This window comes from Sturnira hondurensis, unplaced genomic scaffold (genome assembly GCF_014824575.4).
Source record: "Sturnira hondurensis isolate 20B ecotype Veracruz unplaced genomic scaffold, ASM1482457v3 Scaffold0000780, whole genome shotgun sequence".
Classification (NCBI taxonomy): domain Eukaryota; kingdom Metazoa; phylum Chordata; class Mammalia; order Chiroptera; family Phyllostomidae; genus Sturnira; species Sturnira hondurensis.
Window position 1 is genome coordinate 23,654,002 of NW_028073411.1, and position 25,352 is coordinate 23,679,353.

The 25,352-nt window shown below is 60.0% G+C and overlaps 1 protein-coding gene across 2 annotated transcripts in view; it reads right to left on the bottom strand.

The window, feature by feature from the left end:
- Positions 1 to 2,820: 2,820 nt before the first annotated feature.
- Positions 2,821 to 25,352, bottom strand: part of PARVB (parvin beta) — a 73,313-nt gene continuing 50,781 nt past the window's right edge. For both annotated transcript variants that reach the window (XM_037049795.1, XM_037049787.1), the window contains exons 7-13: positions 24,387 to 24,445; positions 21,662 to 21,681; positions 16,524 to 16,585; positions 13,779 to 13,847; positions 8,914 to 9,015; positions 5,600 to 5,672; positions 2,821 to 4,229 (exon numbers count right to left, since the gene is read on the bottom strand). In XM_037049795.1, the coding sequence (XP_036905690.1) occupies positions 4,153 to 4,229; positions 5,600 to 5,672; positions 8,914 to 9,015; positions 13,779 to 13,847; positions 16,524 to 16,585; positions 21,662 to 21,681; positions 24,387 to 24,445 (462 nt within the window). In that variant the 3' untranslated portion in view covers positions 2,821 to 4,152. The remainder of the gene's footprint in view (positions 4,230 to 5,599; positions 5,673 to 8,913; positions 9,016 to 13,778; positions 13,848 to 16,523; positions 16,586 to 21,661; positions 21,682 to 24,386; positions 24,446 to 25,352) is intronic.

A 25,352-nucleotide genomic window follows, 5' to 3' on the forward strand; every position in this document is an offset into this window, starting at 1 on the left:
AGGTTCGATCCCCCATCAGGGCACATGCACAAATCAACCCAGGAATGCCTAAATTAAGTGAAACAACAAATGGATGTTTCTGTCTTTTTTTAGAAAAAGACAGAAAAAATGCTCCTGTTTAGGGGCCATTTTGCCAGAAAACTTTCCCATTTCCCCTCCCTTCCTTTTCTAAAAAAAAAAAAAAATCAGTAAATAAAAATGAAAAACACCCAGTCTGCACAACTGAGCCCTGACCTGCTAGCTCCATCTACTAACCCCTCACCCCCAGGCCCGGCCGGGCTGGCCCCGCCCCGTTCCCCGAGCATGCCGCCCGCCTTTCTGCGTCAGGGTCCTTGCACTCACGGTGAGGAAGGAGGGTGCAGAGGCGAGCGGAGGCACGCGGCCCAGCCATGCGCCGTCCTAGACAGGGTGGTGGGCACAGTGTGTGCGAGGACCGAGGCTGTTCGCTCTTCGGTGTCACCTCAGAGAGCTCAGAAAAGGGCAGCCTCGGGCTCCAGCTCCTCAGTGTGCGGTGTGTTCAGAGCAGCGGGGAGCCCCTGGGGGAGCCCCTGTCGCCTGGGGCTGCAGGCTCTTGGAGCCGAAAGTCGGGTGCAGGACCTGACCCTGCACCCGGGGGTCACCACACAGCCCGAAGCGTCAGCTTTGCATGTGACAGGCAGGGCGTTGTGGAGGGAGGAGGGGGACTCTGAGATTGAAATCGTGGCCTGCAGAGAAGTCCAGGGCCCCGTGTGACTCATGGCACCGCAGAGGCAACCTGGCCCCCATGTCTGACAGGGGCGGGGAAGGGGTGCTCCCCACCAGGAAGCTCTGCAGTGACCTCCTTGAGGCACCCATGCCGGGCGAGGGGATGCCAGTTCTCCTGTTCCCTGTCCCTGTCCTCCCTCCCCACCCCAGACTTAAAGGACAGTCTGTTCCAGTCTGTTCCAGAGGACGGGCACTATGTCCAACCGCAGGGAAAAGGGCTTGTGTCTTTCTAAAAAAAATTGCAAGTGCTCACTACTTTTTGTCAGCACAAAACAGGGAAGCAAGTGTGGGAGAGGGCTGCAAGGCTGTGGGAGCCCAAAGACACCCAGTCTGGACGGAGGATGGGCCGCGCTCACCAGAGCGATGCCCTCGCCGTGGGGTCTGAGGTCTGCGGCACCGGCCGGAAGGGCGGGACTACACGGCTCTCGTGGGCGGCTACTGGGTCTGGACTTGGCATTGGCCTGCACCGAGCGGAAATGGGCTGTATCACGGAGAAGTTTTGCCATCCATGACCACTCCCCGAGGCGCTACAGATTCTGCTGAGGGCAAGTGGCCATGTAATGAATGTCACAGTTGCTCCCCAGATGCTGGCCACACACAGGGGACCCTGACGGAAGTGGAGACGCCCACCCTCCACCAGCAGACACCCCTTAGGGAGGAGGTAGCTGAATTCAAGGCTCTCCTGAGTGTAAGCCAGTCACACCAGGGTGTCCACCCAGGAGAAAGGAGACAAAACAGCTTCTATAAGACAGAGGACTATGGGGAGTCGGGCCTGCCTCCGCTCCATGTCAACCCAAAGCCCTCCCTTGTCCCCCCTCCTTCTCCAGAAGGTCCTGACGCACCCCTCGGACAACTTCAGCCTCTCCCGGGCCACTCCCTGGGCCCCTGCCTCCCCCAGCAACCCCTGTGAACTGCTTGTCCCTCTCTCTGTGGCGCAAGGGCAGTGGCCTGGCTGGGTCACAGGGCCCTTGGATCAAACAGACCCTTGGAAAATGTCCCCTGAACAGGAGCAACCCGAAGGTATGGAGGGTTAGGGCTGGCCCACAAGAACTCACCATGCTCTACCCTGTGCATATGCACAGAGGCCCCCCCCCCAGTAAAATCACAAATTGACCCCGGCTGGCTCGGGGCCCCGCACCCTCTCAACCTCAGCGTGACTGGCAGTAGGGCCCGGGGACAGTGTCGGGGGAACAGGAACCTGTCCTGTGTGTGGCAGGAAGTTTGTCAGCCGCCCAGGGACCACCTGCCACATGCCAGTGGCACCACCTCACCAAGTGTGACAAGTCACACTGTCCCCAGATGTCGCTGCCAAGAAGGCCGGAATTTCAAGGGCAGGAGGGCTGGCCCCAGGGAGGGGTGGCTCTGGGAAGTGCAGGCGGACTAATTCACCTGCCATCCGACTGGAGCTGGGCCAGATGTGAGCCCAGCTTTCTCCAAAGCCTGGCTCTCTCGAGCAAGTCTGTGATTTTGGTGTTTTTTGGAATAGTGCTGTGGCCTTGCTCTCAGGCTGGCCGTCCGCTCTTTGCCACAGTTTTGACATTTTTTAGAGGGAAGTCCGATGGCCCTGAAGTCCCCGTGACTCCCCCAGGGAAGGCCGCCGTCACGGGCCGCTAGGTGTCCCTCGCCCACCCCCCAGAGCAGCGCCTCCCCTGGTCAGCACCGTTGGACACCCGCAGCCCCCATCCTGGTCTGAGACTGGGCAGAAGAGCCGCCTGCCCTGCTCTGTTCTTCATGTCCCACCCACAGGACCCTCGGCCTCTGCCCACCCAGGGCTGTGCGCTGGCTCCAGCCACGTCCTCGCCCCCTGCAAGCTCCTGCTGAGTGGGACTGGCGGGGGTCACAGGGCCCAGCTCCTGGCTCTGGGCAGGCGCAACCAGAGACCAGCAAACAGAGGCAGCGGCGGCCGTGGTCACAACGGGCTCTGTATCGGGCGAGCCGCAGCGCTCCGTCAGTCCCACACTGGACTCTCCTCCCGTGAGTCCCTGGCTGGGGAGCCATCCAGGCCTGCTGGCCCACGGCCCATGCACGAAGGGTCAGCTTCCCACCATTGCCAAGCAGGCCAAGTCAACAACACGCCAGGGTTTGAGTGGCTTTTATTTAATATCCAGAAATCCAAAGTAAACATGGCTGAAAATGATTCAGAAGACAATGACAGGCTGGCACACCCAGGGGGTGGAACAGGGCTCGGTGGCTTTGAAACCACGGAGCTCCGTGTTGCACCCACTTAGGACACGCACTGTGCTCTGGATTCGGTGTTGGGGTTGTTCCGGGGGAGACTAGGCCTCAGGCAAGCGCCCCGAGGCCAGTGGGGGCGGTCACGGACACACCCACAGAGGACACAGACAGGAACTGCACCCTTGGAGCCTTATCCAGCTCCCACTGAGTCCCTGAGGCCCAGGGTCCCTCTCCAAAAACACTCAGGTCCCTGAAGATATGCATCCCAGAACTTTCCAAAATTAAGGAAAGTTTTTCTGCTACCCCAAGAAGATGTCCCGCTTCCCTGACCCAGAACTCATGGCCAGACCACTACTGTCCCCAAGCCCATGGGGACGATGGGTTGATCACGCAGAAGGCTCAGTCCCCATAGCAGAGTCCCCCCCACCCCCCCACCCAGGCCCTGGGGTGGACGCTGACCCACGCTGGGATGTGGGAGAAGGAAAATGAGCCTGGCACAGCCGTAGGGGGTCCTTCGGGGTGTGTGGAAGACACGCTCTCATCTTTGTGCCAACCGGGACACAGATAATTTGGATAAAGGGTCACACCCTCTGCTGGAACCATGGCCTCACGCAGTCAGGCAGCATGAGGTAACCATGTGGGTGGTGAGGTGAGACAGGACACTTCCACGGGCCGGCTCCCACCCAGCCCAGCCCGCGGCAAGAAACACGGACATTCCTTCGGCGCGTCCGTCCCACCCCGGCAGGTGGCAGCCGGGTCATCTGGGCCTTAGATGTCGGTCGGTGCACCAGTGAAAGGAAAACAACACAGGGTGACTGGACAGGAGGGACGTCGGGGCACGCTCCTGCCGTGGCAAAAGCGCTTCGCACCAGAAAGCCCTCCCTTGGAGGACAGCCCGCCCGGGAGGGGCCGCCAGACCCACAGGCGGCTTCGGCCCCATAGCACCATCCAAAGGGGCCCAGGGTGCCCCTCCGGGGGCCTGAGGGTTTGGCTCTGGCTTTACTGGCTTTTTCCCTTTTCGTTGTTTGATCCAAGCCAACAACCTCTGACTCAGCTCCTGGAGGAGCCCCTGGTGAAGGGGGGCCTCTCACCCAGCATCGAGCCCAGTGCTGGGAACCCTGCATCCAAATCACGCGGAAAGGAGGTCAAAGAGAGAATGGGGGGTGGGGGATATAACCGCAGGCCTGTGGGGGAGCCAGAGCACCCGCCTGCAGTGGGGCATCCCTGCCAAGGTCACTCCATGTTCTTGTACTTGGTGAACAGGTTGTAGAGAACCCGCAGGGTGGATTTGAGGTCCAGGTTCACCACGTCTGCAGAAGGAAACAGGGGGCTGTGTACAGGACAAGAGAGCTCACTGGGAGCCTGCACTTGGGGGGTGTGGGCTCGGTGTCCTGTCCACAGCTGAGCGCGGCTGCATCCCGTCACCAGGGACGGTCTGGGCAGCACCATCCCCAGACACAGGCCTCCTTGAGAGCCCCCAGGCCACTCCTGTGGGGTACACCCCTGCGGAGGCCAGGACAGGTGCCCCTGCACCCCCTCTAGGGTCAGCATCGGGACGAGAGTGATGGCTGATGACATCCGCATGGGGTGGGGTCAACAACAGCCAACGATATTCGCAGGGGACCAAAGGGTCACCGGCTAACCTGTGCCTATGGCAGGGTCAGGCATCCTCCTGGGGTGGGGTGGCGGCTGCTGCCTGGCCCCTCCAGCTTGGGCGCATGGCCTGGCCCACCCCACACAGATTTGGGGATGACAGCTGGGGCCTAGGCAGTGTGGTGCCTTCTTTGGAGGGAAGGGCCCCTGTCCTCCTGGGAGCCGGGCCCCAAGTTCTCAGCCCCAATTACCCTGTGACTTCAACAAGTGACTGGGGGCGGGGGGCTGTGTTCATGGGTCACAGGATGGAACTCCTGTCCCTGGACAGGCCTTAAACGCCCCAGGTGGGCATCTAGGGGGTCATGAACCCACCCCGCCCACATGGCACGCTGTGGCTGGAGGGCCCTGGGTCCCGGGGCCAGGAGCAGCCATGCCACCCGGAAACTGGTTGGAGACAGGACTTTCTAGGCCCACCCCACAGGCCCACCCCACAGGCCCCAAATCAGAACTTGTGCTTGAGGAAGTCCTTCTTGGCTCTAGACGCTCCCTCAGGGGAGAGAACCCCAGAACAGCTCACTGACCCAGCGGCCAGGAAGGGCAGGGAGGCAGGGCCCGGCCCCGGCCCAGCTCAGCCCCTCACTGAGCAGGAGCGTGCCATCCCCTTGTCTGAGCATCGACCTTTGCTGGCCAGCAGGGACCCACCCCGACAGCCACTAACCTGCAGGAAGCCCGTGCCTTCCTTCCAGGCCAGGAGACAGCCCCCCACCCACCCCTCGCCTGAGTGCTGGGCTCTGGAGAGGCCAAGAGATCCTGAGGCTGGTCGAACAGGCCGACGCTTCCACGCCAAGTGGTCACTGAGGGACTAGCACTGGTGGCTCTATCAGCGCAGCCCACCTGGTCCCCCAAACCAGGAACCTGGGGGTCCCCGGGGCGACCCAGGGGGTCCCCAGGGCAAACCAGGACCCTGTGAGCCTCCAGGTCTCAGCCCCATCGGGAGAGGCAGGTCCAGCTTCCCACCACCCCGGAGGCCCGGCCACACCACCCAGCGGTGCCCAGCCCTCCCTGAGGGCCTCAGCCGGGGCCTTACCTTCCGGACGCGCCTTGGGTTTCTTGAGCCCCCCGTCCAGCATCAGATCAAGGGCGAAGGACACGTTGTGGACCTGCCAAGGGCGCGAGAGTCAATGCTGGGGCCAAGGCTGTCCCCAGGCCCACCTGCTGCCTGCCACCTTCCTTCTGAAAGGTCAGGTCAGAAGTGGGCGTGGGCAGACTGGATCTCCCCGCAATGACCATGAGGACCCAGGGGCCCGGTGCAGGGCATGGGCGCACAGAGGTCTGTGAGGGCAAGACACACCCACTTACAGTCCTTCCTCTCCTCCCAGGGATCTGACTGGGGGTGGTTGGGGGTGAGGGGGCAAAGGCCCAGAACCTGCCCTGGGCCCCAGCACCTCTGCACCATTAGAAGGGACAGTGGCCCCTTTTACAGATGAGAAAAGTGACACTTGGAAGAAACAAGTCACTTCCCAGGGGTACCAGCCCTGGGCTCTGTCCCCCGAGGCACCAGCTCTGTGCTGTCCCCGCAGAGAGCAGCCCTCTGTCCCGGAACACCCGGCCCCTCGCCACCATCTGACCGCCGGACCTGCACACGCCCAGCAGGCCGTGGATCGAGGCGGAAACAGGGTGGAAGGCCGGAGGCCCCGGAAGAGGAGCCGGGTTTACGTATCAGCCCAACTTGGGAACCAGCCTCTTCTCGGTGCCGCCCCAGGGTCCCTACAGCCCGATGGCTGCTCCCCACACCCCCAGCACAGGTCGGTAACAGATGAGGGTATCGTTTGTGTCTGGCCTCCAGCAGGTCAGGCCCGAGGCCTTGGAGGAGAGGCGGTGCCTCCGAACTGCTCAGCACTGAGTGTGAGTGGATCACAAAACCTCCCCCCAGCCCCACGGGGGCAGCAGTTCGGGGGACGTTCCCTTCCACCTCTCCATGCAGCCCCTCGGCCCCACAGTGCCTGGCTTGGAAGCAAGAGTTTCCTCCTGCTTTCTCCTTAGTGTGAGGAACTGCCGGGCAGGACAAGGCCACCACCCCTCTGCCTGTCCGTCCGGGCCCTGCCTTCGCCCCTGACCCCGGACATGGCGTGGCTGTGGGACCATGCTCCCTGACTGTGACCGCGGAGTGACATGGTTCCTGGGCTTCAGGGACCAGGCCCGCACACGGAGCTCCGCAGCCCCACACTGCGGCTGGGAGCCTGCCACGTGGCAGGACACCCGGCAGTCCCTTCTCCCTGCAATGCGAGGGATTTTGGAGACCCTGGCCAGGTGAGAGAGGACCAGAGGGCTCCGGAATGGAGTCTTCCCCTGCTGCCCGCGTGACTGATCTTGGAACTGTCTCAGCCCTCCTGACCTTCCGTTTCCTGGTCGGGGACACAGGGAAGCAGATGGGGGCACAGAGGGATAGGACTTTGAAACTGTAGAGCCCTTTCTGGTACTTGCTTCTAGGGATAATCTTCATGTGCACTGCAGAGTGAGAGGCACTGTGGAATCTTCCAGAAAGATGAGGGATGGGCACAAAGTGCTTAGCAAGATGGCTAGTGCAGAGTAAGACCCATCCATGGCTGTAGAATGAAGAGCCATGGGTGGTGCCCCAGCCCCAGAGAGAGTTCAAAGGGCGCAGTTGGAGTGTCTGCGGGAGCCAAAAGGACCTGTCTCGTTTCTTAGATCCGCTCAGAACTCAGGCCCACCACGCATGTCCGACCTGAACCTCGGTCTCTGGCCACCTTGCAGCTCCGAGTGCCAGAGCAAAGGGGCCCGGGAGACACTCAGTGAGCGGCCCCTCTGCACCCCTCCACCACCGTCCGCCACATCTGCACACGGTGCCTGGGAGCTTGGGTGTTGGGACCAGCCCGAAGCGGGCTCAGGTCTTCGCAGCCGGGAAACATCGCCCGTGAGCTGGTCAGGGGGACCAGGAGGCTCAACAGCCTCACGACTCAAGAAGAACCTGCCGGACTTTGTGACACCTTCGCTCTCTGTGAGGGGAGAGGGGAGGATGCAAGGGGGAGGCTCACAGACTGGTAAGGATCCCCCAGAACCGGCCTCTTGCTGAGGACAGCTCCCTCCTGCTGCCCCAAGGCCACCACCAGGTCCCACTCCCCAAGGATGAGTGGGCTCGCCCTGCGCAGAACAGCCTTCTCTACCCAGCTCCCACTCAGAGGCACAGGTGGACCAAACAGATGGGAGCAGGCCTCCAGCCTCCCAGGCCAGGGCAGCAACGGGCGAGGACTCTCGCCCCTGTTTCAAAGGGGAGAAGGCTGGGCAGGGACCCTGGCCCGAACCGCCTGGCTAACGTCGCCACGTGCCCTCCCCCTCCTCCGGCCCTCCCCCCGGCTTTCTCACGAACTCAGACCAAGAAAAGCTCTCTCGGAAATGGTGTTTCTGCTGCCATCGCCACAGGCCTGGGCATGCACCAGCCTTGTCACCAAACTGGGACCTCCCCAGACGTCGCACCACACAGCGTCTCCTGCCTGGGTTCTGCCGTCTGCCTGGACCCCCGCTCTCTTGCTCACAGGCTCCCGGGTGGCCGTGGGCTCTGACGTGCCTGGACCGGCTTAATGGCTCTGACTCCGTCTGGGTGGCAGCAGGGGACCAATCTGCAGCCACAGGCAAACAGCCTGCCAGGTGCCAAGGAGAGAGGGAGGGGCACTCCCCAGTTCCGGAGCTTCCTCTGGCCAACTGCCTCTCTGACTCATGGGTCTAGCACTTTGGGGAAATAAAATGACAGACGCCCGTGTGTCCAAAGCAATACAGTCAGGCCACACTCCAGATTTCCAAAGGCAACCAAATCCTGGTGGATGGCTGAACACAGGGGGCAAGTGGCCCAGTGACACAGGGCAGGGACAGCAGAGAACCAGCCACCCAGACGTAAAAGGGAGGCCCTTTGATCCAAACAACCCTAACTGGAGAAGTTTTCCTACAAGCAACTCCCAGGAATGAAATATATGTATTCAAGAAGACACCCACTGTGTGAATACAGGAAAACAGGAACACACTGACTGCGTGACACGGGGAAACCACAGACAGGGCACCTCGGTCACTGCCCCACCCCTGAAGAGGGCACCTGGGATGCTTGAGGCGGGGACCCAAGACGTGGCAGGGCATGGCGAGAACAGGGGACGGAGGCGCAACTGTGCTGGCATTTGACCACAATTACTAAGGACGACCTCATCCCACGGGAAAGGCTCAGGAGAGGACATACACCCGCACTGCCCACGGGCTTCCGTCAGGTGCAGGGGGCGGGGCCTGGGAAGCCGCAGCACCACTTGGGGTGGGGCTCTCTGTTTGGAGAACGTAGCTGGGCCCAGAGACAGTCCCCGGCCCCATGCCAGGCCCTTCCTGGACCTGGCGCGCACGCACCTTCTGGTCGAAGCTGTCCGGGGTCAGGTAGAAGTTGTGCAGGGGCACGAAGTAGTCCTCCAGCAGGCCCATCAGCAGAACCAGGTACACGCCATCTGCAAACTACAGAGAACATCCGGTGATGCTCCTGGGTCCCACACAGTGTCGGCGAGCCTTAGGCAACCACTCGAAAGGAGTAAAACGCTTTAAAGCAAAACGGTCCATCTCTGGTTACTGGTTCAGGTGCAAGAACCTGCAATCGGGGGGACCTGGGGCAGGCACCGAGATGGGGGCTGGGCATAACCCTGCGTGTGTTCAGGGGTCGGGCAGAGCCACGTGGATGGAACCGTGGCTCCGGGGCCAGACCACCTGGCTGCAAGGCCTGTCCCCCACCACTGACTTGGGGACGATGCAGGCTCCCTCTCTCTGAGGTGGTAGGTGGGGAGCCGGCAACTCACTGCCACTCCATGGGCTTAGTGGTGGCCTGCACTGTACTTTGGGGTTTGCAGCCCCGTCTGCTCACTTGTCAGCTGCCTGAGCACCTGTGCTCAGGGCACAGACATGACTGTGCCTGTCCTCAGCAACTAGTGTCCACCCCAGCTGGGCCCAGAACCCCTGGGCGGTGCTGGGGTGGGGAGCTGCAGCTTCACCTGTGCACCCAGCCCCCCATGTGCACCTGGCCCAGAACCACCTGCTGCCCCAGGATGGGGTCCCAGAATCCAGATAGACCCCCGTGAGCCAGGTCATGGGGCCATCACTCCCTTCACAGAAAAGCACTTCAGACGGATAAGGGCAAGAGCAGAGCAGCTTCAGGAGGGGCTGCAGGGCAGGGGGACTGACAGACAGCATCACAGACGTGCACTGTCAGGAAGCCCTGGCCTTGCAGGGGAGGCAGAGTCGGGACCAGCAGAGTGGGGGCTTCCAGGGACCAGCGTTCCAGGCCCCAGTGGACGGTGGTTTGACTGGTAGATGGCCCACAGCCTGCGCGACACGGGTCTCGTGCTTCCACCCAGGAAGACATCGCCCACTTCTCTCCTTAAGGAGATCAGAGGGTTTTTAAACAAACGTCCGTGCACCTCCATGAGGCTCTTTCCTGCTCCCTTCTGGGGGGCACCCTGGAGTTTCCCCAGTGACACTGTGCACGCAGCATGCCTGAGACACCGCCATTTCCTGGGAAGCAGAGGCGGCCCTTGAGTGAAGACACCACCCACTTCTCCTGCCTGGAGGTGCGGCTGGGCCTGCAGGGCTAGACAGGCAGGGAGTCTTTGCTTATCTCCCTGGCACCTTCCAAGCCACCCCGGCCCTGGCATCCCAGGCGGGCAGGAGAGAGGAGGTTGGAAGCAAGGAAGACACAGGAGTGGGGAGGGGCCCCCGGGAGGGGGAGCCTGGCAGTTTGTCAGCCATGACTGGGACCCTCCATTTTCACAGAGTGGGGGTCCTGGGGGGCAGTGTGCCCCGGCTCAGAAACCTGCCCCTGGGAAGGCCCCAAGATACCTTGTCCATCCCCAGTGCCGACCTTTCAATGTGTCATCCTCCTTTAGGCCTCACCTTACCGACTGTCTCCATTGAGACCCGTGGAGAGAAGCTCAGAGAGGCAGAGAGCCAGGGAGCTGCCCGGAGCACACACGTGGTTTGCAAGACAAGGGGAAACACACTCCCACGTGCACACACCCCCCTCTCGCCCTCTGGGCAGGAATCTGAGCCCCCGCATCCAGAATGAGCGATGGACATCCTGGGCTGGCCGAAAAGCCCAGCCGCGGTTCCCCCGGATCATGGCTGTGGCAGCACCGAGTTGTCTTTAACTTCATTCAAAACAACTTTGCCGGATTGTGTGGCGACAGCCGTCCAGTCAGCGCACCTTTAAAAAACCCCTTCTCAAAATTGGGGGGGTTTTGTGTAGCCATTTTGATACTGAAGCTGGAAGAAAATAAGCAACATTTTGGCATATTATGCTTTATTATTTTAAGAAAAATAAAAATGCAATTGAAACACAAAAAAGTTTTGTGCAGCATATGGAGAAGATGCTGTGACAGACTGAACCTGTCAAAAGTGGTCTGTAGCCCCAGCTGGTGTGGCTCAGTGGATTGAGCACTGGCCTGCGAGCCAAAGGGTCGCTGGTTCGATTCCCAGTCAGGGAACACGCTTGGGTTGCGGGCCAGGTCCCCAGTGGGGGATATGTGAGAGGCAACCACACATTGATGTTTCTCCTTTCCGTCCCCCCTCTCTAAAAATAAATAAAATATTAAAAAAGAAAGAAACCACGTTTTTAAAACATGTGCCTTCTGTTTTACAAAAACCACATGGACTTTTTGGCCAGCCCCATGTTTATGAAAAATGCGCCATTCCATGTGACAAAAGAAAAAGAGTTCTCTGCGTTTCTGTGGCCGCTGATCTTTTCTGGCGGACCAGTAGTTAAACATCCTTTAAAGATACTACATTACACAGTGCGGTGATAGACGAGGAAGGGAGGTATCTGCTGAGTAAATCAAGATCGACGCAGATTTGGCTTCCAAGCCCCCGTCTGTGAGTGCTGGCGTGCAGGCCGACCCGGCACAGGACGGTCGGGAACAGCCTTGAGGATGTGGCTCTCCACTCTGGATCAGCGCTCTGGCCGTCTTGTCCCCCGGGCCCACAGCGCCACTCGGATGCTCTGTGGTCCCCCTCCCAGGAGTGAACCCCGCGGGGACAGAGGAGGGCTGAACAGTTCGGCAAAGACGCTCCCTGCACTGCTGGTCCTAAGAGCAGGAGACGCCCGGTGCTCAGACGAGCAGACGGCAGCTGTTAAATGTGACAGACCCAGATGAGAGGCCAGGCAACAGTGACAAGAGTGGACAGAAATACAGGCACACACTCACACAAAAAGATGCCCACAATAGATCAGGTAACCAAAAGCTCATTACAAACAGCACAGTACACTCCATTGCCATTTAGAAAATACATTAATGCATAGAAAATAGCTAGAAAAATACACATCCACCCGTGAACTACAGTGACTCCCGGAGAGGACGGTGGGGGAGGCGGTGGGGAGGGAGGAAGCACCGGAGGCTCAGCATGCAATGTCAGCAAAGTGCTAAGAAGAATCAGTGCATTTGCACACAACACACAAACACATAGGCACATTAAAAACGGGCCTCTGGTCCTGGCTGGTGTGGCTCAGTGGATTGAGTGTCGGTCTGCAAGCCAAAGGGTCGCTGGTCCAAGTCCCAGTCAGAGCACATGCCCGGGCTGTGGGCCGGGTCCCCAGTAAGAGGCACAAGAGAGGCAACCACAGATTGATGTTTTTCTCCCTCTCTTTCTTCCTCCCTTCCCCTTTCTAAAAATAAATAAATAAGTAAAAACCTTAAGAAAAATAAAAACAGGCCTCTGGCTCTCAGACACACACCCACGCCGTCCTGTCCGAGATTAACGGCCACACAGAGAAAAGCCCCGGGGACGAGCCTCTGGGCACAGCACCCTGGGCCATGCGTTACAAAGGACTTTTATTGGCTTTGCGTCTCTGCATTGTCAGACATTCCTACATCGAACCTGAATTACTTTTTTAATTAGAAAAGCAAATGAGAAAAGTTAAAGAGAAAGAAATGAATGCAAGCGCCCAGGGCTTTAAGAAGGGATCAGCTGTGCATTTCCGAAATTGGTACCAAGAATTCGCAGCTCCGAATTCCAGCCCCAGCTAATCCCTAGGAAATTATATTTTGTCTTGAACACCTGCTGCGCGCTCAAAGCATAGCTTCACGATGCTGCTTTCGTTCTGTGTGCGGGTGGGGAGGGCTCAGTGGGCCCGCAGACCATGCAGGGCGGGGGTAGAGATGCCGACACCCCACAGCGTTGAGAATCCACGTCCCGTGTGCTGTATTCTTACGACAAAGGATGCTGGAGAACAGGTGTCATTAAGAAAATCACAAAGAAAGGAAAATGCATGTGTAGCTCTGTGCCACAAGGTCACGTTGCGGGGCTGCCTCCCACGACACTCTGCCACCGCCACAGTATTACTAACACGAGACACCAAAACTGGAAGACAACGTGAAGAAAGCATCTATGTACAAGCATGACGACTCGTGCCTCGATAACCAAGAAGCAGCCATAGGACTATTTTGTTAGTAATGCAAAATATCAAAAAAAATTCCGATATACTCGTTGGACAAAAATCCGCCTGTCACTGGACCCTGGCAGTCCAAACCCGCGCTCTTCAAGAGGCAAGTGCACGTCACACACCTGCTGCGGAACAAGATGCACCTGTTCTCCGGGGGCCTTCAGTGAGCATTTGCTGGGGGCCGGGGACAGAACATTCAAGACTGAGGGACCGACTGGCACAGGCAGAGGCTCTTTGGTGGGTGGTGTGGCAGCTTGGAGGGCCTTAGGGGTGGAACTGCATCGCCCCTCAAAGAGATGCGTCGGCCTCCCAGCCCCCAGGCCCTGGGAAGGTGAGCTTATGGGAAACGGTCTTTCTGGAAGAGACCGGTGCAGACGAGGTCAGCTGGGTGGGTCCTGACTGAACAAGGCTGATGTCCTTACAAAAGCAGGAACCCGGCAGATGTGCGCACAAGGGGCACTGCTTGTGACGGTGAGGCGGAGACCGGGGTGACAACAGCCACCACCCCACGGAGGCCCAAGGTCGCCAGCCAACCCCCACCCCGACCTGTGGCGGCCAGGGCTGGGAGCAAACGAACACCCGCTGCCTGAGCCGCTCCCTGTGCCACGCTTTGCTCCGACAGCAGAGACAGAGGGTCCGAGAGGCGGCAAGGGCGGTGGGGGCTGCAGGGCAGGCACTCCTGCTGGACGAGCGAGATGCCATGTGGTGTGTGCCCACGGCCCCCGCACCCTGGGGTCAGAGTGCTGGCGGGACACGACGCAGGACAAAGGGCCCTTCCGCCCAGAACACGGCTCACCTGGGTCTCCAGTTCCGTCACCTCCAAGTTCAGCTTGTTCAGGTGCTTGTTCACAAACGTGATGAGGGACTGCCGAGGCAAAGGGACACGAGAGCCATGAGACAGACCCCGCTCTGTGCCGTCCCTGGCTTTGTGAGCCGCTTCCCTGAGCTCCCGTTGACCAAAATGAAAAGCTCATGTTTAAAACAAAATGTTCTGGTTTCAAGGAGATTCATATGTTCTCTAACCCCTGGTTTCAAGGACATTATGCCTAAAACTGTCCCCGAGGCAGAAGGAAGCACATTCTCTGCTCGCACATGCTCATCCATACTCCACAGCCCTGCGGGAGGAGACCAGTGCCCTTCAGAAGGACACAGCTGTCGGGGGGCGGGGGGGCAATTAAACATTTAAATGTATCCTAAATGTCACCTTGGACATGAAAGATGGAGAGAGAAAGGCTGCCTGGGGCCACCCCACACATATAGGCTTGATCTCGGGGACAGGCGTTTGTAAACTGTCACTTGTGACTTCTCTCAGCAAACAGACCCAAGTGTAACGGAAACTCCAGCCCAGCTCCACCCTCCCTCCCCCGGGTGTGATGTGATTCCCTCATTTGTTCCACTCAGATTTACGGAGCAGCTCCCACGGCCATGTGCTCGGCTTGGTGCCGGGGGCATGGAGCCAGCAGGACGGAGCCCCACCCTGGAGCCCCCGTGACCTAATTCCCCACATACACCCTAGTGAGGGTGACAGAGAAATCAAGTGAGATGGTGAAGCCCGTGAGACGGGAAGGGAGGTTTGGTGAGCACACGGCAGGGCGTGGGGCTCCCTGCCTGGGGCTCCCAGCCGGGCCTGGGGCTGGGTGGGGGAGAGCGGGCAGAGCAGGCGCCCAGCGGTGAACACCTGTGCGAGTACTGTGGGCCCTTCGGGTCATGGCCAGATGTGGGAGGGGTGGGAGGGGTGGGAGAGAGCAGGGCGGGCGGGTCTGGGAAGACCTGGACAGGCGGACGGGGAGCCTCTGCCGCAGCAACGCACAGTGTGGGGGCGGGAAGGGCCAGGCTGGGCCCACGAAGCCATGGGGCAAATGGAGGGATCTCGTCTCCCTCGGTGCGAAGGTCCAAGTGCCCCAAGGACGTCTTTTCAAAGAACAGCGCAGCTTCACGGCTGCTGCCGGACGAAAGCCCACCCACGTGTGCAACGGCATGTCCAGCGTGCTCCGGCGGCCCCACACTATGTGCTGGACCCTCAGGCAGACGTGGTCACGTTTTATGTTCCTGCACCCTGTGGGGGGGGTGCCTTTGTCCCTTCTGCACCGGTGGGGAAACTGAGGCACGGCATGCAATCTGGCTCAGGTCACACAGCTCCTAAGTGAGGGAGGCGGATTAAACCATCCACTGAACCAGGGACGCCAGGGCCAGATGTGGCCGGGGCGGGATGGGGGGACACTGCTCTGCGGCCCCACAGTGTGGCCCTGCTGACCCCCGGACGCTAGGAAAGCTCCATCCTGAGGGACCCGTGGGGTGATTCTGCAGCCTTCCGCCAAGCACGTCTGAGAACTGCCACCCTCCCGGCCCTGGCCCGGCCTAGACCCGCAGTTTCCGCAGGTGGGCTCCACGGCCACATCTCGTGTTCCCCCCACTACCGACACGAACGTTTGGAAAATCCTTCCCCCGAGGGCTCTCTTGGGTTGGACTCCTGCACAGCAGTGTTTTGCCGTCTCTGAGAAATGCGGCAGGACGAAACCTGCTCTGGGTCTCCAGGGCCTGCCACGCTGCTGCCAGATGTCTTACCAGAGAGAGACAAACGCCATAGGGTCTCACTCACACGTGGAATCTAACGAACAACCTGAACTAACACGCGAAACAGAGACAGACTGGTAGACGGAGGGGGGATGGCAGCTGGTGGTCGGGGGAGGAGAGGGGGAGGGGGTGAGCAAAAAGGAAAAAGGACTCATGGACGTGCGCAGGAGGGAGGTGACTACTGGTGGGGGGGAGTATAAGGGGACTAAACGGTAATGGGAAAAAATACAATAAAGACTAAGTTTCTTTTAAAAAGAGAGATCTGTTTGGAGAAATTGTCCCCTGGGTTGCAGGCAGAAATGGTCACTCCCCAGGTGGCCCAGGAAAGCACGCACACCCGCCCTGTGGCCGCCGTCCCCAGTGATGCGTCTGTAGGGGCTCAGATAACCCCACGTGCCTCGGGCCGACACTCAGTTCCTCCTGCGGGGGAACAAGCCCTCCTGGCAGAGTCCCACGGGAAGCTCATTACTCCCCAGCCCCCGACTCCAGGGGCTTGGGTTCGAGTGGGTTTTTCCGTCCATACATTTACTGGCAGGCTGCCAAGGTGGGTTGTGAGGGGCTTGTTCTCCTGGCTCCCGTCTCAGGGGAAGCGGCCGAGTGCACCTGGAGAATGGCTCCGCCAGCAAAGGCCTCCTGTCTGGGGCGAGCGCAGTGCTGTGCTAATGAGGTCACCAAGGCCCATGGGATGACCTGCTCCAAGGCTTTTCCACGCTGAATAAAAGCCCCGAGTAGGAATGAACCACCACGTGGGCACCGGCTGGGGACTCACTCGCAGAAGTGGGCGGGTGGGCAGATACCCAGCGAGCAGCGACGTTGTTGAGTTAAAAAGCTGCCAATTTTACACACTGGAGTTACGGTTCGACTGTAATTACACTTCAATCCGAGTGGCAAACATTTCAGGGACTTCAAACATTTTCCCGCCCCCTTCCCCGCACGGCGTCCACACCATGAGAAGCCAGGTGCCTACCTTCTTCACCACGTTGAGCTTGTCCGGGGCGTGGTCGAAGAGGGTGTCGAACGCATCCCGCTCTGCGTGACAAGGAGACACAAGGGAGAGGGTTTAGGGCGCCAGGGGGCTGAGCCACCCCCCGCCCATCTGTCCCTGGAAAAGACAGCTGTTGTCCCTCAGGCGTCCCGCCTGCCTGGAACCCTTTCAGCTCCTGCCAGAGCCGAAGTGCATGCGTCAGCCAGGAAAAGGTGCTTCCAGTTCCTTCTGACTGAGGGTCCTTCCTCCAACCTACCTCACGGGGAACACGGGACACCCACCCCCGAGCCGTCCGAGGACTGGGGTGCGCTTTCCCACACTGCTCGCCTGTAGCAGATCTGTGGGTCCACCGGGCCACCGCTCCGCCACCCCATCGCTGCTCACAGCCGCCCTCCACAAACCCTATCGCCCCTTCTTGGGGCACAGCCAGCCACAGCCTTGGGCTTAACGGGTCTCCTGCCTCCACTCCAGGCCCCTCAACCCACTCTCCCCAGAGGGTGGGCAAGCTTTTTCAAGTGCGTATCAGCCCATTTCTTGCCTCCTCCCCATCTGACAGCTGCTCATCACTCTTAAAGTGAAGACCACCCGCCCTCCCATCTGGGCGAGGGGACTCAGAGCTCAGCGTCGCCCCGACACCTCGGCCCCCCTGGCACCAGACTGGACTGTCCAGTCTGACCCTGGGAGGTGGGGAGGGGCTGATGAGAAGGAGAAGGCAGGTCCTAGCCCTTGTCCCCGGGCCTGGCCCCAAAAGGAAGGCGCTCTGTGCTCTGTACCCACGGGCCGGCTTCAGGGGGCAGCTCACACCCCAGCCCAGTGCAGAGACCCCCCTCCTTGGCTTCAGGGGGAGGGACGGAAGGTCAGAGGCCAAGAGGAAGGGAGCGAAGGAAGGTGTGTGTGCGTGTGTGATACGCACACTCGTGGACACGGTGTGTGCGTGTTTGGTGGGGGTTCGGGAACGACCAAAAGGCACAGGGCCTATCTACCGCAGCCAGCCTCTTTTCTGATCCTGCAAGTCAGATCACACCCAGTACAGTCTGCTGGGCGGGGCGAGGGGGCGCTAATCTTTACAAGCAAAACACAAAATTTAAATGCAGCTTGCAACAAACTCCAGCAGCCGAGCAGTGCTTGACGTCAGCCGGGTATATTTAGCTGGGCCACCGCTGGGCTGGCAGAGCCACGGAGCAGAGGTGGCATCTGAGCCAGTCACCCAGGGCCGGCACCCCATGGGCTGGTTTGAAGCCAGATCCAGGCTCAAACCCCTGCTGCCTGCCTCAGAGTGCTCTGACTTTAAGCAGGTGGCCCCCTCCCTATACCTGTTTCCTCCAAGGTGGCGCTGAGGTGAAGGTGCCCCGTCCCTCACCATCGGGCTGGGAACGGAGGGCTAAGCACTCCATCCTGGCAGGCACCCCGCCCCTGATAGCCCCTGCCATCCTGCCCCAGACCCTCACCTGCCTCCTCTGGGGACAGTCACAGAAATGAACAGGGAGCAGCCCTGCCTTGGGGGTGGGGCACCGGTCAGGGAGGCAGCTGGGCACAGAGGAGACGGGTGACCCAAAAGGCCAGAGAGGACAGAGAAAGGGGCCAAATCAGCCAGAGTGTGCTGGGGTCTGCCAAGTTCGACTTCAGGGATGTCTAGTTTGGCCCAAATAAACTTACATTGCTTGTTTGAGTCTAGCATTTCTTAACTTGGAAGACTGATCCATAGTTCTGAATTTCTGGCTTCTCTAAGGAGTGGGAAGCTGGGGCTCCGTTCCCACCCGACCCCGACATGCGGCCCGAGGCTGTGGGGCAGGGGCTCTGCAGTGTGCCCCAGACCCCACCTCTCCCCACTGCCACCCAGCAGAGGCGAGGCATTCCAGCCACCTCCCCTTTGCATGTAACCAGCCGGGTCCCTGGAGAAGCGTCACACAGGAGCTGGGACAAGAAGAGGAGAAGAGTCAGGAGGGCACTCTGGGCAGAGAGAGCAGCAAGCACAAAGAGAGGCCTGAGAAGCCCAGAGTGGGTGCCCAGCAGTGGGGGCCTGGCTCTTGCAGGGTAGGGGAGACTCCAGGTGAGGGGCTTGAGTGGGCTGTGACCAGGGGTGGTGGTCCGTCCTTCCAGCTGCAGGGTGGAAACAAGCTCAGCTGGGAGAAAGGGGAAGAGATGATGGGGGCTGGGAGGGGGAGAGGAAGAAAGTTCCTGTTCCCTCCCCCCCCCACTTACCCGGGAAGGGGGATGGCTGCCTTCCCAGAAAGGCAGCCAGCAACCCCGTTGCCATGGAGACCAGGCTGCAGCTCCCCAATGCCCCTGGGGAGAGAAGGGCCTCCCATCCCACCTCAGCCAGTGCAGAGATGCTGTCAGGAGCTGGAAGTTGGGGGGTGGGGGCGGTGTGGACCCCCCAGCTCAGAGTGCTTATGTGAGACACACGGAGGCTGAGAACACACTCCCCGTGGAGCCCGGGGCGGCTGCCTGCCCGAGGAGGCCCCTGGGTGATGCATGCTGAGGAAGACAGGCTCCGGCCCCCAGGTCGCTTACAGTCAGGCAGCCACGTGGGAATGGGAAGTGGATGGGACCGGGGTCCCCACACTGCCTGGGCACCCCATGTCTGCCAAGCACGTGGCAGAGCCGATGTGAGTGACTTGGGGGTTGAGTATGCACTGATGTGGGGAGCAGAGCAACACGCTTCCTGGGAGCACAGACGTGGGTAAAGAAGTAACAAGGAGGAGTGGGGGCAGGACGAGCCAGAGGGTGGTCGTTGGGGCAGGGTGGTTGGGTAAGTGACCTGGATGAGTGACATCTGAAGGAGAGCTGGCAGGGCTGAGTCAGTGAGCCATGGGGGGACCCTGGGGGCCCTAGGGGAGAGAACCCCAGGCACAGGGCTCTGCAGCACGAAAGCCGAAGGGAGTGCATCCCGGAGTGCAGGGAGGAAGCCACCAGCGGGCTGGGCCTGCAGGGGGTCTGAGGAGGCCGGCGGGGGGGGGGGGGGGTCCTGAGGGATGGTCTGAGAAGGCCTTGAAGGGCACACAAGGGCCATGGCTTTGGCTTAGAACAAGGTCGGGGGTAGAGGAAAGAAGAGTTAGGAGTGTGGGGGTGCTGTAAGAAGCCTGGCCCCAGTGAGTGTACAGGAACCAACTAGAGGGGCCAGCCGGGGACCAGCACTCTGGGGAGAGCCCACCTTGGAGGGGTGAAGCGCCCACAGGAGAAGGGCTGGCGGGAGCCCTGCTACGGCCCCCAAGGCTGCTGGTCTGTGTCACCAGGAGACCCGGCGCTTGCATCAGCGAAGCCACCAAGCAGGGGAACTAATTGCCTGCCACACACTAATAGCCTGTTGGCATCTCACACCCGTACAAGAGCCTGTGAGGAATGAGGCCAACTCCCCGGGCTCACGGCCCCACTCACTGTCTCTGTCCCATTGCCTCAGATGCTTGGCCGGCTCCGTGCTCATTAGCATGGCGGCAGCGCCCACTGCCACACTGAGACACCCAGCTCTTGCCCCGAGTCCCATCCTATGCACCAGCCCTGAGCACTTGCTTACCGAGGGGCCAGGACTTCCCACTCAGTGTCTACACTCGGCCACAGGGGCCACACAGCCTCCAACGGGGCCCATTCTCAAGGCTGGTTCCCCAGACCTTGCTTGAACCAGGCCTGTCCCAAACATGGAAGTGACAATAACAGAAAACCAAACGACAGCTAAAAAGGGCCCAGCCTCGTCAGCTCCAAGGGCCCCACTTGTCACCTCTGCACCTCTCTATGACGGGTCTGGACCCCTCCCTGCAGAAAGGACAGGGACACGACAGACGGGCACACTGCACCCCCGTGCGGGGCTCCATCCAGACACAGAACAGAGCCAGGCTGCCCACGGTGCCGGTCCACTGGGCGTCCCACACCGGCCCTGCCGGGCGCGGCACCCCGACTGCTGTCCTGGGACCTCAGCAACTAGACACAGGACAGTTTCCTTTTGTCTGTCCTCTCCCCTCCTTTTGTGTAAATTAATAAAGACACTCAAATAACTGGAATTGCTACTTAAAAACATGGTGAAGACTGCGTCTCCCAGGCCCACCCACCTAACGAAGCTGTAGGACTGTGCGTTTCCCACGAGCAAGGCCTGAGAACTGAAGAGCCCTCTCCACGCACAGTGGACCCCGCAGTGGACCCCGCAGTGGGCCCCGCAGTAACCCAAGGGGACTGGTGGCCGAGGGGTGGAAGACTCCAGGCGAGCTCCGCACCCCAAGGCTTTGCAGCTCTGAGACAGGCTCTAGCTGGCAGGCCCCCCACCGGGGAAAAAACGTGCAAACTCCTATTTGGTTCCCACTCTTCCTTCTCACAGCCACACCCCCTCCCCGCCCACTGGAGAGCCTGGGGTCTGGGGGTCATTCTGCAAAGCAGTGAGCCTGGCTCGGGTTGCCTCTGGGTTTGAACGCTGCCACAAGCTGTCCCTCTGTGCACTGTCCCTCACTGAGGGGCTGATGGGGTCGTGGGACTGTAACAGGACAGAGCAACAGCCACCAAAAACAAATGGTAATAACCACCCAACAGAAAGAGCCGGGCTGGCAAGTGCAGCACACACTGTCATCCAGCAGACCTTGACCTTGGACTGACCCGCATCACAGAGGAGGAACCCAGAGACGAAGGAGCAGATGAGTGGGTGCCCAGTGGGGACCATGGCCAAGGCTGCCCGACTCGGAGGATGTCTGTTGAGCCAGAGGTTCCAAGGTGGAAAGGCCACACACCAAAGCCCACCCGTAAAGAAACCCTCCCCTGGCTAATGATGCTCCGCACTCAAGCCAGCACCTCCACCCTCCCCGCTGTCCTTCCCACGCCCTCTCGGTCCCTGCAGGCCGGAGAGAGCGCGTGCCACGTCCCAGACACGTCCCTGTCCTCCCTTCCACCACCTGCCCCTCCTTGCCGCCCAGCCTCGCCCGGCCCCGAGGACAAGCACAGCCCACAGCGCAGGCCCACGGGGGCCGCGAGCTTCCTCTGGACTCCAGAACTGTGGGGAGGAGGTCGGGGCACAAGCAACACGCACCGGGGTCCTGCTGCCCCCCAGTAACTGCCTGAACTCCGGGGGCTCTCTGGGGTGACCCCAAAGTGCCCTATGACCCCAGACTCCCCAACCTCATCCCATTTCTGGGGTTACTTACCAAACCGACCCATCATCGCCCTGCAAACAAGAAACAGAGAGAGAGCCATCAGCAGGGCACCCAGGTCCCAGGTTAGTGAGGTGACGCGGAAGCCGGGGCCCTTAAGTGCCCTCCCGAAGGGCGGCTGATAGAACCGCAGCCCTGTTTTGGTAATTCCACCCCGCAGTAAACCATCGTCTTCCCCAAAACCAGTCCTTCAGCGTCTCAGGGGGTATTTAGATCATGGAAGGGGCTAACACAGAGAGCGTTTCAGCAGCGAACGGTTCTTCCACCAACCATGAACTTGAAAATACAAGGGTGTGGGTGACCGAGGAGCCCATGTCCGTGAGTGAACAAGGTGCACTTTCCGGGAACCCTGACCCCTAAACGGTCCTGCAGAACCCACAAGGCAGACACCTCACTTCTCCTTGACGATCTCAAGGGCACACACATAGCCACCTTCCTGAGAGAGAAGGTGATCTTCAATCTGTCCCCAAAGCCCTCTAGACTCAAGCCCTCTATTCTAGCTCCATCTCATTTAACAAGCACATCCTCGAGCACCTACTATATGCAGGTCATGGAGATACAGAAATGAACAGCCCTGGCCCTGCCCTCGTGACACCCAGCGGTGACAGAGACCCATCAGCCCACATTTCCACATAGTCTGTGTGTACCCCGTATGACATACAGGAGATGCTAAGGGAACTAAAGGAAGCCAGCCACTCCTGCTTGCAAATAGGGAGGGCTTCCTGGAGGAGGTGATCTCAGACCTGCCTCTAGGAAGAGAAGTGGGAAGGACACTGAGACTAGATGGGAAGAGGGGCGGACCCCTGAAGAAACTGGAGGAGAAGCTGCGAGGGGACTAAAGCCAGACGTAGTGGGGAGGCAGACGGGCACTCAGTGGTTGAGGCAGACGTCCGATGCCACCCTGCTGAGGCCACGCAGAGGGGAGGGGATGGGCGAGAGCAAAACCAGAGTCGGGAGACCAGGCAGGAGGCTGAGCGGCCTCTGCTGGAAGTACCCTCCCGCCCTGGTTTGGGGGTGCTCTCCGTCCTGCTGAAATCCCCTTGGGCCACATGGTACTTCCCACCAGCTGGATGTCACATTTCCAAGGATACACCCTTCCTCGCCTGCTGGACCGCCAGCCCTGGGCAGAGGAGCGCCCTTCTGCCTCTCAATGTCCAGCATAGCCCCCGGCACACAGTAGGCCTGCTACGTACCAATGACTGCTGTGGATGGTGGAAGCCACTCTCCCACCCGTTACCTCTGACGACAGAGCTCCCCTGCCCCCCACACCCCCCCTCAGGTTTCCCTCAGCCTGCCCGTGGGCCTGGCTGCCTCTCCCACCCTCCAACCCACGACGGCCTCCGACTGGCCCTGACCCACAGAACTCGAGGATGAAAGGGTGGGGGGCCCGGGGGCCCGTGGCCCCTCTCACTCCCCAGAACCCGGAGGGCACCATGGGAGGACGCCTAGCTTCAGGAGAACATGTGCGGAGGGACAGAGCTGCACGTTGTCACCAACCACCAGATGAGCCTAGGTAGGACCAGCCCAGCTGAGCCCAGCACGGGCTGCCAACACTGAACTGTCAGCAGATAAAGTGGCTGTCATTTCAAGCCGCTCGGTTTTGGGGTGTGTGGACCTCTGTCACTCGGACAATGCAGACACAGGCCCATCCCACTCCCTCTCAAGCTGCCCTCTGTCCCCCCTCCCCGCCCCCAACCCCCTCCACGGGCTTGGAACAGATGTGCACACGCCTCAGGCCACGGCCAGCGTCCCCCCCACCTGAGATCACCCACCCCAGTGTGGCTGCCCTGGTTGGCACAGGTTTCAGAGACCCCCCGGGAATCCGTGACACCGTCACTAATCGGTCTGTGAACCGAGCAGATGGGTTTGCCGAGACCATCCGTTTTTAACGTTGTTTCATCTGAAACGGGACTCCCGGAGAGGCGCAAATGCTGTGAATTTTAAAGACGCTTGACAAGGTGTCATACGGGGCCCCTAAACACGACAAGCGGAATGTAACATCTGATTTGCTCCTTCCAGGAGATGAGAAGCCTCTCTGACTCCGCAACCAGGGCCCTCTGGCTTGCTGAGGGCAGAGGCGGCTCGGCCCGCTGGTCAGAGGACAGCTCTGGGTCAGCGCATGGCTCTTCCCTCTGCTAGGGCCGGTGCGGGCGGGTAAGTGAGGGGCCCTCCACTGGCCGAACGCCAGCTCCTTCCTGTCCCCCTCTCTCAACATCCCGAAGGCCACCTCCTACTGTGTGACAAGGTGTGACAAGCCCACCAGCTTCTTTGGGGACTAACTCGTTCTGACATTGAACCCTGTGAAGTCGAGCGCTCCCACGACATGGAAGTTCAAGGTTATAAGTTTCTCTCCATCCTTTGCTTCCTTGTAAGAGATTCTGAACGTGGTTAGTTACATCTTTACTTGTTTATTATCCTCTGTCTCGTTCCAGAACAGATTTCAGGCAGTGTAACAATGTCCTACGCCATACATTTTTGTTTACATTTTCTACTTGGGGAGAAACAACGGATCTAGAATTTCTCATTTAAATACCGAACCAAACTGCTCACTCGCCCTTCCTCACAAAGAAGAAAAGAAAAAACCTTTAAAGGAAGCGTGTGGAGGATGTACAGCCAGGACATACACTTGTATGGGAATTTCATCCTGCAGTTCAGGGACATGCACGTCCGGTGCCTGGCAGCCCGAGGGCCTGGGGGACAGGGCTGCGGGTCCACTTACTCGGTGGTCGTGGTCAGCTCCTCCGTGACGTGGCTGGAATGCAGCAGGCCTTCCCGCTTCTGAAAACCCCAAACAAATAAGTAAATAAATACATCAACACTGGCACAGTGAGAAAAGGCGAGAGGAACGCCGTCGCCAATGGACAGCTGCGGCCGTGGACGGGCGGTCAGGGCCAGGAGATCACCTTAGGGGCCACAAAAGAGCCAAGTGCCGTGCAGGACATCCAAGCCACGCGAGGGGGACCAGAGGCGGTGCCCCTTTGGGTGGCTGGACGCTGCCTCCAACCCACCCCCGAGGGTTCTCCACAGTGCTCTGGGAGCTGGCAGCTTTGGGGGGCTCAGGAGGAACACCCAGCTCCCAGCCCCCCCATTCCCAGCTCTGCATCCTGCACCTGGGAGGGGGCGGGAGGGGCACCGAGGAACACACGTGACGAGGGAGAGCCCCCAAGAACGTTGCACACTCGAACTGGGTTGAATGGGTTCCTCCCTGACGTCATGGCCATTCTGAACCTCAGAATGTGACCTTACTTGGAAGAGACAATTAGTTGAGAGCAAGTCCTCCTGGAGGAGGGTGGGCCTTAAATCCAACAGGACAGGGGTCTTCTAAGAAGAGAAGGTAGTGCCACAGAAGCGTGGACGGAGAGGAAAGAGGCCCCTGTGGCGATGGAAGCAGAGACTAATTGGATGCGCAGACGAGCCAAGGAAACCTGAGGGCTGCCAACAGCCGTCGGAGGCTGGGAGAGGCTGGGAGGACCCTCCCCTGGAGCCTTCGGAGGGACCACGGCCTCCAAGACTGAGTGGGAGTGCACGTCTGCTGGTCTGACCCCGCCCCCCCAGGACAAGCAGCCCCAGGACCCCGATTCTGTGCGGCGTGCGTGCCCCAGAGCTGGCAGGTGTGAGGAGGACGGCAGTGGGCAGCGGTGTGTGGGCAGCCTGTATGCCACAGGGCCTCGGGGTACCCCACAGC